This window comes from Scyliorhinus torazame, chromosome 2 (assembly GCF_047496885.1).
Source record: "Scyliorhinus torazame isolate Kashiwa2021f chromosome 2, sScyTor2.1, whole genome shotgun sequence".
NCBI lineage: Eukaryota > Metazoa > Chordata > Chondrichthyes > Carcharhiniformes > Scyliorhinidae > Scyliorhinus > Scyliorhinus torazame.
In genome coordinates, this window is record NC_092708.1 from 33,699,385 (window position 1) to 33,714,937 (window position 15,553).

General features: G+C 46.6%; 1 protein-coding gene across 2 annotated transcripts in view; it reads right to left on the reverse strand.

Moving 5' to 3' along the window:
- Window positions 1–15,553, reverse strand: part of LOC140387047 (contactin-associated protein-like 5) — a 1,703,123-nt gene that overhangs the window by 1,515,221 nt on the left and 172,349 nt on the right. For both annotated transcript variants that reach the window (XM_072470060.1, XM_072470068.1), the window contains one exon: window positions 8,259–8,369. In XM_072470060.1, coding sequence (XP_072326161.1) covers window positions 8,259–8,369 — 111 coding nt within the window. The remainder of the gene's footprint in view (window positions 1–8,258; window positions 8,370–15,553) is intronic.

The window sequence follows — 15,553 nt, forward strand, 5'->3', positions numbered from 1 at the left end:
TGCAACCTCACCCCACATGAGGAGAGAACCCTGGAGATGGTCGGGGAGGATCATGACCGTGCATGTGTTGATGGCAAAGTGAGAGCAGCGAGCAAAAGTGAGAACTCTAAGGACACACAGTCATTCCTCAAACCGCACACGGGTAAACAAATCTCATAATTTATCCTCCATTATGTACTGATGTAATTTCCTTTCCCTTGCAGGGAAATCAGAGGAGAAGCTTCATCCAGGGGCCCCCGGGACACCACAGGCCCGAGGTGCTCAGAGGGGGATTTTCTGAACATAACGATTGAGGAGGCGTTCACAGTGCTCACCTGCACCCTCCACAAGTGCAGACACCGTCGTCACAGGGATCCAGCACTCGGACGAATGCCAGCAACCAGGTCTCTGCTGGGCCCCTGACCGTGACGTGCCCCTGGGTCTGGTCATCCCAGAGCTGATGGAACTGCAAAGGCAGAGTCACAAGCATCAGGAAAGAATGACAGAATCCCTCGCCAGACCACAAGGTCGAATGGAAGAGTCCAATCTCCTTCTGAGCAAGAAGATGGTGCCATCAATACAAGACAAAGAGGCTAACACTGCGAAGGTGGCATCCCAAATGTTTTCTAATCCACTTCATCAACCTTTCCTGCTGCATTTAGGGATCGTTGGACACACATCCCAAGGTGCCTCTAGTCCTTTGTACTTCCTAGCATCCTCCCGTTCACTGTCTATTCCCTAGCCTCAATAGTCCTCCAAAAATGCATCACCTCACAATTTGCAGGGTTAAATTCCATTTGCCACTGTTCTGCCCATCTGACTAGCCTGTCTTTATTGTCCTGTAACCCAGATATTCTTCCGCCTCTATTAGGGCAGCACGGTAGCAAAAGTGGGTAGCACTGTGGCTTCACAGCGCCAGGATCCCAGGTTCGATTCCCCACTGGGCCACTGTCTGTGCAGAGTCTGCACGTTCTCCCCCTGTCTGCGTGGGTTTCCTCCGGGTGCTCAGGTTTCCTCCCACAGTCCAAAGACGTGCAGGTTAGGTGGATTGGCCATGATAAATTGCCCTTAGTGACCAAAAAGGTTAGGAGGGGTTATTGGGTTACGGGGATAGGGTGGAAGTCAGGGCTTAAGTGGGTCTGTGCAGACTTGATGGGCTGAATGGCCTCCTTCTATTATGTCCAGTACTGCTCCCTCTCTTATCGGACTTTCTACGTGCTGGTCAAAAGGTCTTCTCGATGTCCTAAGAATCCGGCTCTTCTAAGCATTTCACACTGTTACTATCTTAATTAATAGCACATGAAGATTCTGTACCCCGGAATATTCAGCTGCCAATCCTGCCCCTTCCTCAACCTTATGTGATAGCAATAATATCATACTACCATGTTAATCAGCATCATCAATTCATCTGCCTTACCTGTAAGCACCTTACATTAAAATAAATGCGATCAAGCCTTGCTGTATTCCGTTGTACCTTTACAAATTGATCTTCACTCTGCCTTCCAGACTGACTTGATTTGACTGTGCATCAATCCTTACTGTACGTCCACTCCGTATCCCACCCTCCAGCCAAATTAGTTCAAACCCCACCTCCCAACAGCATTAGCAAATCGCCCTGCAAGGATGTTGGACCCATTTTGGTTCAGGTGCAACCTGTCTGACTTGTACAGGTTCCAACTTCCCCAGAAACTGATCTTGTGATCCAGAAAACTAAATCACTCCCTCCTGCACCGTCTCTTCAGCCATGTATTCATCTGCTCTATCCTCCAATTCCTATACTGACTGGCACGTGGCACTGGGAGTAATCCAGAGATTACAACCATTGAGATCCTGCTTTTCAAACTGTTACCTTGCTCCCTAAATTCTTGCTGCAGGACCTCATCCCTCTTTCTACCTATGTCATTGGCACCAGTGTAGCAGCTCTTCCAATTTTCATACACATCCTGTTGTGAAAACTTGGAAGAATATGACATTTGAAACATGAAAATAACACTAAGAATACCTGAGGCGTTTAAATAAAAAGGAGAAGTCCCACCAGGGGTTAACAGCAGCAGCCTGTTTTAAAAGCAGACAACTTCACAGACAGGGATGAAAACAGATAGGAGCTTCATTTTTATTCACAAGTTAGAAAAGACATTTGATTGACTTAAAAAACTCTTAAAGTTATATGAAAGGAAACAGTATCTCACAAATCTTGAGTAAGGAGTTATTTAATTGAACAAATAGGAAAAGCAGCCAGAATCTAAAGTAGAAGATAAGGAACAACAGTCAAAGTGTGAAAAGTTGCTAACACCAGTAATAAAATGAAACAACTGATTAATAAATTGAGGAAATTGTGGTGATGGGAGACTTCAACTTCCCCAATATTGACTGGGACTCACTTAGTGCCAGGGGCTTAGACGGGGCGGAGTTTGTAAGGAGCATCCAGGAGGGCTTCTTAAAACAATATGTAAGACAGTCCAACTAGGGAAGGGGCAGTACTGGACCTGGTATTGGGGAATGAGCCCGGCCAGGTGGTAGATGTTTCAGTAGGGGAGCATTTCGGTAACAGTGACCACAATTCAGTAAGTTTTAAAGTACTGGTGGACAAGGATAAGAGTGGTCCTAGGATGAATGTGCTAAATTGGGGGAAGGCTAATTATAACAATATTAGGCGGGAACTGAAGAACATAGATTGGGGGCGGATGTTTGAGGGCAAATCAACATCTGACATGTGGGAGGCTTTCAAGTGTCAGTTGAAAGGAATTCAGGACCGGCATGTTCCTGTGAGGAAGAAGGATAAATACGTCAATTTTCGGGAACCTTGGATAACGAGAGATATTGTAGGCCTCGTCAAAAAGAAAAAGGAGGCATTTGTCAGGGCTAAAAGGTTGGGAACAGACGAAGCCTGCATGGAATATAAGGAAAGTAGGAAGGAACTTAAGCAAGGAGTCAGGAGGGCTAGAAGGGGTCACGAAAAGTCATTGGCAAATAGGGTTAAGGAAAATCCCAAGGCTTTTTACACGTACATAAAAAGCAAGAGGGTAGCCAGGGAAAGGGTTGGCCCACTGAAGGATAGGCAAGGGAATCTATGTGTGGAGCCAAAGGAAATGGGCGAGGTACTAAATGAATACTTTGCATCAGTATTCACCAAAGAGAAGAAATTGGTAGATGTTGAGTCTGGAGAAGGGTGTGTAGATAGCCTGGGTCACATTGAGATCCAAAAAGACGAGGTGTTGGGTGTCTTAAAAAATATTAAGGTAGATAAGTCCCCAGGGCCTGATGGGATCTACCCCAGAATACTGAAGGAGGCTGGAGAGGAAATTGCTGAGGCCTTGACAGAAATCTTTGGATCCACACTGTCTTCAGGGGACGTCCCGGAGGACTGGAGAATAGCCAATGTTGTTCCTCTGTTTACGAAGGGTAGCAAGGATAATCCAGGGAACTACAGGCCGGTGAGCCTTACTTCAGTGGTAGGAAAATTACTGGAGAGAATTCTTCGAGACAGGATCTACTCCCAATTGGAAGCAAATGGATGTATTAGTGAGAGGCAGCATGGTTTTGTGAAGGGGAGGTCGTGTCTCACTAACTTGATAGAGTTTTTCGAGGAGGTCACTAAGATGATTGATGCAGGTAGGGCAGTGGATGTTGTCTATATGGACTTCAGTAAGGCCTTTGACAAGGTCCCTCATGGTAGACTAGTACAAAAGGTGAAGTCACACAGGATCAGGGGTGAGCTGGCAAGGTGGATACAGAACTGGCTAGGTCATAGAAGGCAGAGAGTAGCAATGGAAGGATGCTTTTCTAATTGGAGGGCTGTGACCAGTGGTGTTCCACAGGGATCAGTGCTGGGACCTTTGCTCTTTGTAGTAAATATAAATGATTTGGAGGAAAATGTAACTGGTCTGATTAGTAAGTTTGCAGACGACACAAAGGTTGGTGGAATTGCGGATAGCGATGAGGACTGTCAGAGGATACAGCAGGATTTAGATTGTTTGGAGACTTGGGCGGAGAGATGGCAGATGGAGTTTAATCCGGACAAATGTGAGGTCATGCATTTTGGAAGGTCTAATGCAGGTAGGGAATATACAGTGAATGGTAGAACCCTCAAGAGTATTGAAAGTCAAAGAGATCTAGGAGTACAGGTCCAAAGGTAATTGAAAGGGGCAACACAGGTGGAGAAGGTAGTCAAGAAGGCATACGGCATGCTTGCCTTCATTGGCCGGGGCATTGAGTATAAGAATTGGCAAGTCATGTTGCAGCTGTATAGAACCTTAGTTAGGCCACACTTGGAGTATAGTGTTCAATTCTGGTCGCCACACTACCAGAAGGATATGGAGGCTTTAGAGAGGGTGCAGAAGAGATTTACCAGAATGTTGCCTGGTATGGAGGGCATTAGCTATGAGGAGCGGTTGAATAAACTCGGTTTGTTCTCACTGGAACGAAGGAGGTTGAGGGGAGACCTGATAGAGGTCTACAAAATTATGAGGGGCATAGACAGAGTGGATAGTCAGAGGCTTTTCCCCAGGGTAGAGGGGTCAATTACTAGGGGGCATAGGTTTAAGGTGAGAGGGGCAAGGTTTAGAGTAGATGTACGAGGCACGTTTTTTACGCAGAGGGTAGTGGGTGCCTGGAACTCGCTACCGGAGGAGGTGGTGGAAGCAGGGACGATAGTGACATTTAAGGGGCATCTTGACAAATACATGAATAGGATGGGAATAGAGGGATACGGACCCAGGAAGTGTAGAAAATTGTAGTTTAGTCGGACAGCATGGTCGGCACGGGCTTGGAGGGCCGAAGGGCCTGTTCCTGTGCTGTACATTTCTTTGTTCTTTGTTCTTTGAAACTAGAAGGTGACAAAGTAACATTATAACGTACATCGCATTTGAAGTTAAAACCTTTTGAAGATGGTCAAAGCAGAGAAAGTTAGAATCAGGGGATAACACTAACATGACATTAGCTTAACCTGAAGATGACCCGAGTCGAATCAGAGAAAAAGTGCATCAGAAAAGACATCAGCTTAACCTAAAGATGACCCGAGTCGAATCAGAGAAAAAGTGTATCAGAAAAGACATGAAACCAAAAGAGTGCGAACTAAGGCACACAAATGTATGACATGTCAAGCAAAGCGAGAAAAATGCAGTCAAAGATGGCAAGCTAGGGAGAAGGAAACTGCACTATCGCTGTAGCACCACGCTTCTAAACTACTAAAATTTAGCACTCCGAAAGTCATGCAGACAGACTGAAGGGTGCCAGGTGCAAAGGTTAAGGGGCCCCAAATGGCTATAAAAACTGGGGATAATGAGCAGATAATCAGAAGAGCATCTTCCTCGGTAATGGGACAAGCAACATCGACAAACCGAGCAGCCCAGAGAACTCAGCAGAAGACCAAAAGTTAAACAAGCCTGATTGTCAAGAGAGACTTGAAAGGCTGCAACTGGTCCGAACAAGAAAAGATCTTTCTACCTGTCTGTAAAAGTAGTTATTCTCTTTTAACTTGAAAATAAAGTTAAGTTCAAATTGATAACCTGAAAGAATGGTTATTATTTTCTCTTTAAAGTTTACTTTACTACACTTAGCAAGCTGGACCCGTGTGTAAGTTACGAAGTGGTAAGTAGATAAAATTCTTCTACGAAGATACGAGTTATACCGGGGGATAACTTGAAATACTAGTTTGACCCGAATAGCATTCGCCTAAGTCTGCGTAGGAGTCGGGGAATGAGAATCCCTGCTCACCATTTAGAATAAATCGGCCCTTTTTGGTATAGGGGGAATTCTAAGAATAGTGGTGAGGTAAAAACTACAATCCCCAGAAGTTAGTGAGGAGGACTTTGCAGAGTTGACTGGGCAGGTTGCGCTGTTTTTTGTTCCAATGTCTTGGTCGATGTTGGGGGTATACCTGTTTTTTTTCTTATTGTTACTTGCAGCAATTTGATACAACTCAGTGACTCGCTTGGCCATTTCAGAGGGCAGGTAAGAGTCAAACACATTTCTGTGGGTCTCGAGTCACATACAGACCAGGTTGGGTAAGGATGGTAGTTTTCCTTCCTGGATTACTCGTTCAGTAATATAATGACCATACCCCTGTGTAATAACTCTCACAAGACCCATGGGGACACCTCAATTGATCTCCTCATGGAATGTGTGGAATACAAGCTCTCCTGCTAGTTAGTTGAGGCCCACCTAGCAGGGGCTCATAAATTTGCCCTATAAAAGTCAGCCTAGTATTGGGATCGGCACTTCTTGGCCCTATGAGCTGAAAGCCTCTGTTGGCTTATTAAATGTTGTTTAATTTACCTTCTCAGGCTCCCTGAGCATTTATACCCTGTCAGGTATAACCATCAGCAGCACAGACTCAGCAAGGTAACTCATACAGTCGAAACATTATCCTCTGTGCTCATCTAATTTTGGCTTGGCAACCTTGATGTTCATCACACCACCATCGGTGGCCACACATTCAATTGCATAGGCCCTAAGCTTTGGAATTCCCTCCCAAATATCTCCATCTTTTTTTTTATTATTCAGTAGGGAGGGAGTTCTAGGATTTTGACCCAGTGACAGTGAAGGAACGGCGATATACTTCCAAGTCAGAATGGTGAGTGGCTTGGAGGGGAACTTCCAGGTAGCGGTGTTCCCATCTGTCTGCTTCCCTCATCTTTCTAGATGGTAGCTGTTGTGGGTTTGGAAGATGCTGCCGAAGGGGCTTTGGTGAGTTCCTTTCTCGCTTTAAGAAACTCTTTAGAGCCTATCTATTAGACCACTTTTGGTCATCTGGCGTAACATCTCCTTGGCATCATATTTGTTTTATAATGTTCCCGTTGTGGTGTTCTTTGTGATTCTTGTTCTCAGGATGGATGTTGTAGTATTCACAAAGATTTACACTACTTATTAAAGGTCGGCCACCTACTCCTATAGTAAACAATAATCTAGTAATCTACAATCTAATTAACACTGGTCTCTACACTCTATCCACAACTGTCCTCCTCATTGCTCCAATGCTCTCCTCTCCCGCCTTCTCCCAGAAGTCTGTGAGTCAGTGCTTTATATAGTTCTGCATCTAGCTCCATCTAGTGGTTAATTATGATACGCCATTAACCCTTTGTATTCTGAACATTTCCCACAATGTCAAACCCATGACATGCCTTAATATTTTACATTTAGGATACTATGCAAATATAAGTTGTTGTTGTTCGGTACTGTGGTATTATAGGTATTATGGTACCTGATAGGCTAAAGCACTATTGGTGGAAACTATATGCTTTCTATTGGTTAGAGTGTATAATAGCTCCGCCCTGATAGGCGGAGTATAAGAACCCGTGCCGCCCCAGCAGCCCTCATTCTGTACCTGAGCTGCTGGGGAAACATCTAGCTTATTAAAGCCTTCAGTTGGACTACAACCTGGCTTTAGTGGTCATTGATCGTGCATCAGGTACATAGCTGCCAGAATTCATTTTTACTGAGGACAAGATTGGGATTCAGAAAGCACGGCCAAGAGTTGCCTTCCTGGTCCAGTAAAAGCGAAAGATTGGCAGCACAACGTAAGACAACTAGTATCATAGCTTGAAAAAAATTCTTACTTGAGTAAAAGCAACTTATAAAAGTGGGGTTTCTATATGCAGCAGTTTTGTTAAAAAATGTTTGTTTTCCACAAACCAGTCAAAAAACACTTACTTCCCTATTGCTGAACACATCTCTCCAATTTTTGTCAATGGTAGTTCTGTAACTCACCTCGACCCCACTTCAGTCTCTGCCCCCCCCCCCCCCCCACCAAACACCCCCCCCCACCCCCCCCCCCCCCCCCCCACCCCCCCACCACCCCCACCTTTGGACGAGAAGGCAATGCCATGGGAGCTCTGCCGGTAAGATACCTATTATCAAACTGTGATGCCTTAGTGCAGCAGTTGGAGGTACAACACCAGAGAAACACTTCAAGATGGTTTGCAAGCTTGCCACTTGCAATAACCAATAGGACATCAGGGTAATACCTCTTTGATGAACTGCACTCTGCCATCAGTTTGAAAAAGCTCTAACCAGGTATACATCATTGTTAATCTAGGGCCTATTGTACCTTGGGGAACGAACCATTACCACAGCATTTGACAAGCACAGCAAGCCAACTGTAAATATCAGCACATGGGCATCTGGCAACTTGATGTATGCCGGTCCATCCATTCTGTGGACAGATATTTCCTCACCGGTGAAAATACAACCTACTTGTGCATTTTCATTTGCATTTGTGATGCGTGAACACACTGAGACTGAATCATCTGCTCAATCATCAATGGAAGCTTGTGTCTTACCATCCCTTCTGTTCAGCTTTGCAAAGCCTGGACTGTGACTGCTGGATAGTGCTGAAGAGGAACGGAACGCTGATTGAGGCAAGCCAGATACAAGGTGATTGTCGCAATTATCTGCAGGATGAAAGAAACAACATGCTTAAAATCATTGAGATGGCGCAGCACTGTACCTATACACAATCAATTCCAGATGAATACTTTAATCCCCACACATTTTAAAGCTTGCCCAGCTCCCATCCTGCAGCCTTGTGCAGAGGGAATGGATGTCTTTTTCAAGTTCAAAGGTACCCTGCCCCGCGGCACATGTTGGAATCTAAAACAAAAGATTCCACAAGCCAAACACCAACTTGGTGATCTACTAAAATGCTCCAAGGCATCTCATTGTCGAACAAAATTTATCGAACAAAAATTTGCCTTTGAGCTACATACTGAAATAATATAAGAGGTGAAAATGGCAGTTTGCAAAGAGTTCCTTAAAGGAGGAGAGGGGTGAGGGAACCTAGGTTTGGAGAGGGACTCCCCCCTCAGCTCAAAAAATGGCTACCAGGGTGGAGTGATTGAGATCGCGAATATGCGAGACCAGAACTAGAAGAACAGAGGGATAGATACCAGAGAATTGTAGAGCTGGAGGAGTCACAGATATAGAAAGAGCCTCAGACATGGAGAGTTGTTTAAACTAAGACAAGTTAATATTTCAGGTTGATATTTCTCTTCACAATTGAACATATTTTTCAACCCTGCATTCCTTTCAAACCATCCAAATAATATTTAATAGAATCACAGACTACCACAGTGCAAAAGAGGGCCTTTGGCCCATCGAGTCTGCACCGGCGCATGAAACGCCCTGAGTTGCCCACCTAATCTCACTTGCCAGCATTTGGCCCATAGCCTTGAATGTTATGGGCATGCCAGGTTCTTTTTAAAGGACGTGAGGCATCCCGCCTCGACCACCCTCCCAGGCAGTGCGTTCCAGACCGTCAACACACTCTGGGTAAAAACATTTTTCCTCAAATTTCCCCTAAACCTCCCAACCCTCACTTTGAACTTGTGTCTCCTCGTAACTGACCCTTCAACTAAGGGGAACAGCTGCACCTTATCCATCCTGTCCATGCCCCTCATAACCCTGTACACCTCGATCAGGTCGCCGTCAGTCTTCTCTGCTCCAGAGAAAACAACCCAAGCCTATCCAACCTCTCTTTATAACTTAAATATTCCATCCCAGGCAACATTCTGATGAATCTTCTTTGCACCCTCTCCAGTGCAATCACATCCTTCCTATAATGTCCAGAATTGCACACAGTACTCCAACTCTCGCCTCACCAAAGTTCTGTACTGCTCCATCATGACCTCCCTGCTTTTGTAATCTATGCCCCAATGAATAAAAGCGAGTGTCCCAATGACCTTTTCACCACCCTATTAAACTGCCCTTCTACCTTTAAAGATCTATGGACAAACATGTCAAAGTCCCTTTGTTCTTCGGAACTTCCCAGTGTCAGATCTTTCATAGTATTCTTCCTTGTTAAATTACTCCTACCAAAGTGCATCATCTCACACTTTTCAGGGTTAAATTGCATCTGCCATTTATCTGCCCATTTGACCATCCCGTCTATATCTTCCTATAACCCAAGACATTTAACTTCATTGTTAACCACCCGGCCAATCTTTGTGTCATCTGCAAACTTACTGATCCTACACCCCCCCCCCCCCCCCCCACACACACACACACAGTCATCTATGTCATTTATATAAAATACAAACAATAAGGAGCCGAGCACGGTTCCTGTAGTACGCCACTGGTCACTGGCTTCCAGACACGAAAGCAGCAGCCTGTCATCATCCTCTGTCTCTTTCCGCTAAGCCAATTATGAATCCACCTTATCAAATCACCCTGTATCCCTTGTGTATTTGCCTTCTTAATAAGTCTCCCATGTGGGACCTTGCCAAAGACTGCTGAAATCCATGTAAACCACATCAACTGCACTACCCTCATCTATACACTTGGATGCATGCTCAAAAAATTCAATCAAATTTGTTAGGCATGACCTCCCTCTGGCAAAGCCATGTTGACTATCCCTGATTAAACCTTGCCTCTGCAAGTGGAGATAGATTCTCTCCTTCAAAATCTTCTCCAGTAGTTTCCCAACCACTGACATTAGACTCACTGGCCTGTAGTTCCCTGGCTGGTCTCTACAACTTTTCTTAAATAGTGGGACCAGATTAGCTGTTTTCCAGTACTTTAGTACCTCCCGCATGGCCAGAAATGATTTAGAAATTTGGGTCTGAGCCCCGGCAATCTCCCTCCTTGCCTCCCACAGCAGCCTGGGACACAATTCCTCTGGACCTGGAGATTTTTCTACTTTTAAGCCTGCCAATACCTCCAATACCTTGCCACTCCCTATGGCAATTTGCTCAAGAACCCCACAATCTCTCTTCCCAAGTTCCATATCAACCTCCTCATTCCCTTGGGTGAAGACAGATGTGAAGTATTCATTCAACAGCCTAACAATGTCCTCAAAACACAGATTTCTCCCTTGGTCCTTACCGGCCCTACCCTTTCCCTGGTTATCTTCTTCCCATTGGTATACTTATAGAATATCTTGGGATTTTCCCTACTTTGACCAGCCAGAATTTTCTCATATCCCCTTTTTACTCTCCTAATAGATTTCGTAAGCGCCATCCTGCACTTTCTGTGTTCCACTAATGCCTCTGTACACTTGCTCCCCTTATGCCTGTTAAAAGCCTCTCATCATATATTCTTTCTCATCATATCCTGAATGCCTCTGGCCATCCATGGTTCTCTGGGTCTGTTACACCTTCCTACTATCCTAGAGGGAACATATTGGGCCTGTACTACCAGAAGGCTTTGGAGAGAGTCCAGAAAAGGTTTACCAGGATGTTGCCTGGTATGGTGGATTTAGCTATGAAGAGACATTGAATAAACTGGGATTGTTCTCCCTAGCGAGATGGAGGCTGAGGGGTGACCTGATAGAAGTTTATAAAATTATTAGGGGTATAGATAGGGTGAACAGTTGGAGGCTTTTTCCCAGGACGGATATGACAATTGCAATGAGGCACAAGTTCAAGGTGAGGGGGGATAGGTTCAGTGGAGTTGTGCGGGGGAAGTTCTTTACACAGAGGGTGATGGTGGCCTGGAATGCACTGCCAAGTGAGGTGGTTGAGGCAGCTACGTTAGCCACCTTTAAGACTTATCTGGACAGGCACATGACGGATTAGAGAAGGACACAGGCGGTTGGTTGAGATAGGACACGTGATCGGCACAGGCTTGGAGGGCCGAAGGGCCTGTGCCTGTGCTGTATTGTTCTTTGGTGTTTGCACCCTCCTAGTTCATCTTTGAATATCCCCTACTACTCCTCTGTGGGTTTCCCCACAAATAACTCTTTCCAGTCTTTACCTTGGCTAGATCCTGCCTTATTTTATGGAAATCGACTCTCCCCAATCCAAAACCTTTTTTGTAACTTGTCTGTTTCTTTGTCCATAACAAATTTAAATTGAACCATGTTGAACAGTAGTCTATTTCATTAGACTATGCTGTGGTGTCTACATTGTGATTTAAAGATGCTAGGAAGAGCAAGGTTTAATGTGGGACTGGGGAATAGCAGTCCCCACAGTATGATGCATGGAGTCACATGGTAACAGACTCCCAGAGAACAGTCCGGAAGCAACACTCTGGAATCAGCCTGCATGGAGACAACAGCTCGGTGCATGACCATATCTTGGATCTGTAACGAGTTAACGGTTAACAATAAACAGCACATGTTTAAATGTACAAGTCTCAACTTATCCTCATTGGGAGATCTAAGGAACCCATAATGCACCAGCAAACAGCACCATTTTAACAGCATGGTATGCAACTGTGTTGGCCAACAGAGTTTATTTTATTCGTTTGTGGGACGCTGGCTGTGCCAGCATTTATTGCCCATCCCTAATTGCCCTTGAGGGGGCAGTTAAGAGTCAATTGCTCTGGGTCTGGAGTCAAGTATAGGCCAGACCAGGTAAGGACAGCAGATTTCCTTCCCGAAAGGACATTAGTGAACCAGATGCGTTTTTACGACAATGGTTTCATGGTCATTATTAGACTTTCAATTCAGGAATTTTATTGAATTCAAATTTCACAATCTGCAGTGGCAGGATTTGAACCTGGGTCCCCAGAGAATTACACTGGGTCTCTGGTTTACTGGTCCTGTGACAATACCACTATGCCTTTCCCGAAGAGTAAGAAAGGTGACAGTTAAATACATGAACCAGAACAATTTGTGTCAAGGTATAAAGAACGGAAGCTGGACTGGAGAGACATGCAGCTCAGAAGAACAATTACAACTCCCCTGCATGACGCAGAGCAACAAAATTGTTCAGGTTGCAAGATAGGTGAGTAACGCTGCTGAATATTGCAAGAACCTGAGTGCCACACTTCACAAGACGGCGAGCACGAATACAAAAAAACTAGATGTTGTCCCAAACCAGAATAGGTAGCTGTCCAAAGTCTCATCCAGAGGGCAGCTGAATGAGAGCTGCAGTTAACAAAAAAAAAAGGCCGGCGTTTTGAAAAACAAAAGACAACCTGTAAAGACTGGCTGGCAGAGTCAAACGCTCAAAATAAACAGAACATTCAGAGAATAGAAAACAAACAAAAGGGAAAAGTCCCTGTAGTGTTTAAAAAAAAGAATTGCTGCTGTTTGCAATCGAAGCAAACAGAAGCGCTCTTGCTTTACGTCCAAAAATAAAACAGGCCCCGATTGGACCATGAGCCAACCTGGTCTCCCAAAGCACAGAAAATTAACAACAGAGGGACTAACAACTCACAATGTTTTAACAAGTGCACCTGCCAAAGCTTGGGACATTCAAACACAGGGGAGAAGAAGACCTTCAGAGTGGAAGGGCAGGAATCAACTTTTAAAAGTTTGTAATAATAATCGTCTTTATTGTCACAAGTAGGCTTACATTAACACTGCAATGAAGTTACTGTGAAAAGCCCCTAGTCGCCACGGCGCCTGTTCGGGTACACAGAGGGAGAATTTAGAATGTCCAATTCACTTAACAAGCACGTCTTTTGGGACTTGTTGGAGGAAACCGGAGCACCCGGAGGAAACCCATGCAGACACGGGGAAAATGTGCAGACTGATGCACTAAGCGTCAAGAACCACAAAGACATGTGAGACTTTAACCAAGGCTTTAATACACTACATAGGAAGCTTACCCGACACAGACGACCCCAGACAAAATGGGTCAGGTCTCAGAAGCGGGGTCTTATACCTAACTCCCGGGGGAGTGGCCAAGGCGGAGCTCTCCGTGGCCAGGTCAGGTTACATACAGGTGACCAAACCTCTACAGAGCTACAGTACAATACACAGTACAATACACAGGATTACAGGGCCACGTTACACACAACTATTATATAACTATGTACAATGCTAGGGAAGTACAGTGATGTATCACCACATTCACCCCTTGTTTAGAAGGACGTCCGGGGTGAAAATATGGAGTAGCAAACACAGTGAACAAACAGGGAGTAACGAACAGAGTCCATCAGGAGGTTCCGTGTCGTCAGAGGTCGAGACGAACGATGTGTTTGGTCGATCTCTTTGAACGTCGGAGCTGCGGCGCTGAGGTAGTGTCCGGCGGTATCTATGCAGTCGGTGGTGCTGGGTCGCGAGGCGGCATGACGTCCCCCACCGCTTCGGCTGGCTCGAGGCGAAACTGCGGGATGACAGCGGCTGGCACGGAGTAGTAACAGGCCGAGGGATCGACGGGAGCAGAGAGAGAGCGGGGTGGAGGTTGCGGGGCGGGGGCGGCAGGGGCCCCAGAGGGGGCCAGGTCCTTGATGGAGACGGTCTCCTCACGCCCATCGGGGTACGCTATGTACGCGTACTGTGGGTTGGCGTGGAGGAGACGGACTCTCCCCACCAGGGGCTCCGCCTTAGAGGTCCGCACGTGCTTGCGGAGCAGGACGTCTCCCGGGGACAGGAGCCAGGACGGAAGCGATGTCATGGATGCCAATCTCCTGGAGAAGAGAAACATCCGCTCATGAGGGGTAGCATTCGTTGCAGTACACAAAAGGGACCAGATGGAGTGGAATGCGGCAGGGAGGGCCTCCTGCCAACGGGAGACTGGTAGGCCTTTGGACTTGATGGCTAGCAGCACGGCCTTCCAAACTGTCACGTTCTCCCTCTCCACCTGTCAGTTCCCCCGGGGGTTGTAACTGGTCGTCCTGTTCGAGGCAACGCCCCTGGCGAGCAGGTACCGACGCAGCTCCTCACTCATGGAGGAGGAGCCCCGGTCACTGTGAATGTAATTGGGATAACCGAACAGCATGAAGAGGTCGTGCAATGCTTTGGTGACAGTTCCGGAGGTCGTGTCGGGGCAGGGAATGGCGAAGGGGAACCGCGAGTACTCGTCGATGACATTGAGGAAGTACGTGTTGCAGTTGTGGGTGGGGAGGGGCCCTTTGAAGTCAATGCTGAGATGTTCAAAGGGGCGGGTAGCCTTGATTAGGTGCGCCTTGTCTGGCTTGTAGAATTGCGGCTTGCATTCCGCACAGACTTGGCAGGCGCTAGTCATGGCCTTGACCTCCTCGACTGAGAAGGGCAGGTTGTGGCCCTTGGTGCAGTGGTAGAACCGCCTGACGTCCGGGTGACAGAGGTCATTATGTAGTGCCCGCAGTCGGTCATCCTGTGCGTTGTAACAAGTACTATGGGACAGGGCATCAGGAGGATCATTGAGCTTACCTGGCCGGTATAAGATACTATAATTGTAGGTGGAGAGTTCGATCCTTCACCGTAATATCTTAGCATTTTTGATTTTACCTCGTTGTTTGTTGTCGAACATGAACGCAACTGATCGTTGGTCAGTAACGAGGGTAAATGGTTTTCCGGCCAGGTAGTGCCTCCAGTGCCGGACGGCTTCCACTATGGCCTGTGCCTCCTTCTCAACAGAGGAGTGGCGGATCTCGGGGCCTTGGAGTGTGCGGGAAAAGAAGGCGATGGGCCTGCCCGCCTGGTTGAGGGTGGCACCCAGGGCAAAGTCGGAGGCATCGCTCTCGACTTGGAATGGTGCAGACTCGTCTACCGCATGCATGGCGGCTCTGGCGATAGTGGTTTTTAGGAGGGGGCAGGCCTGGCAGGCCTCGGGCGGGAGGGGGAATGAGGGGGAACGGAGGAGGGGTCGGGCCTTGTCAGCGTACTCGGGCACCCACTGGGCATAGTAGGCAAAGAACCCGAGGCATCGCCTCAGTTCTTTGGGGCAGGTGGGAATGGGGAGTTCAAGAAGGGGGCGCAGACGGT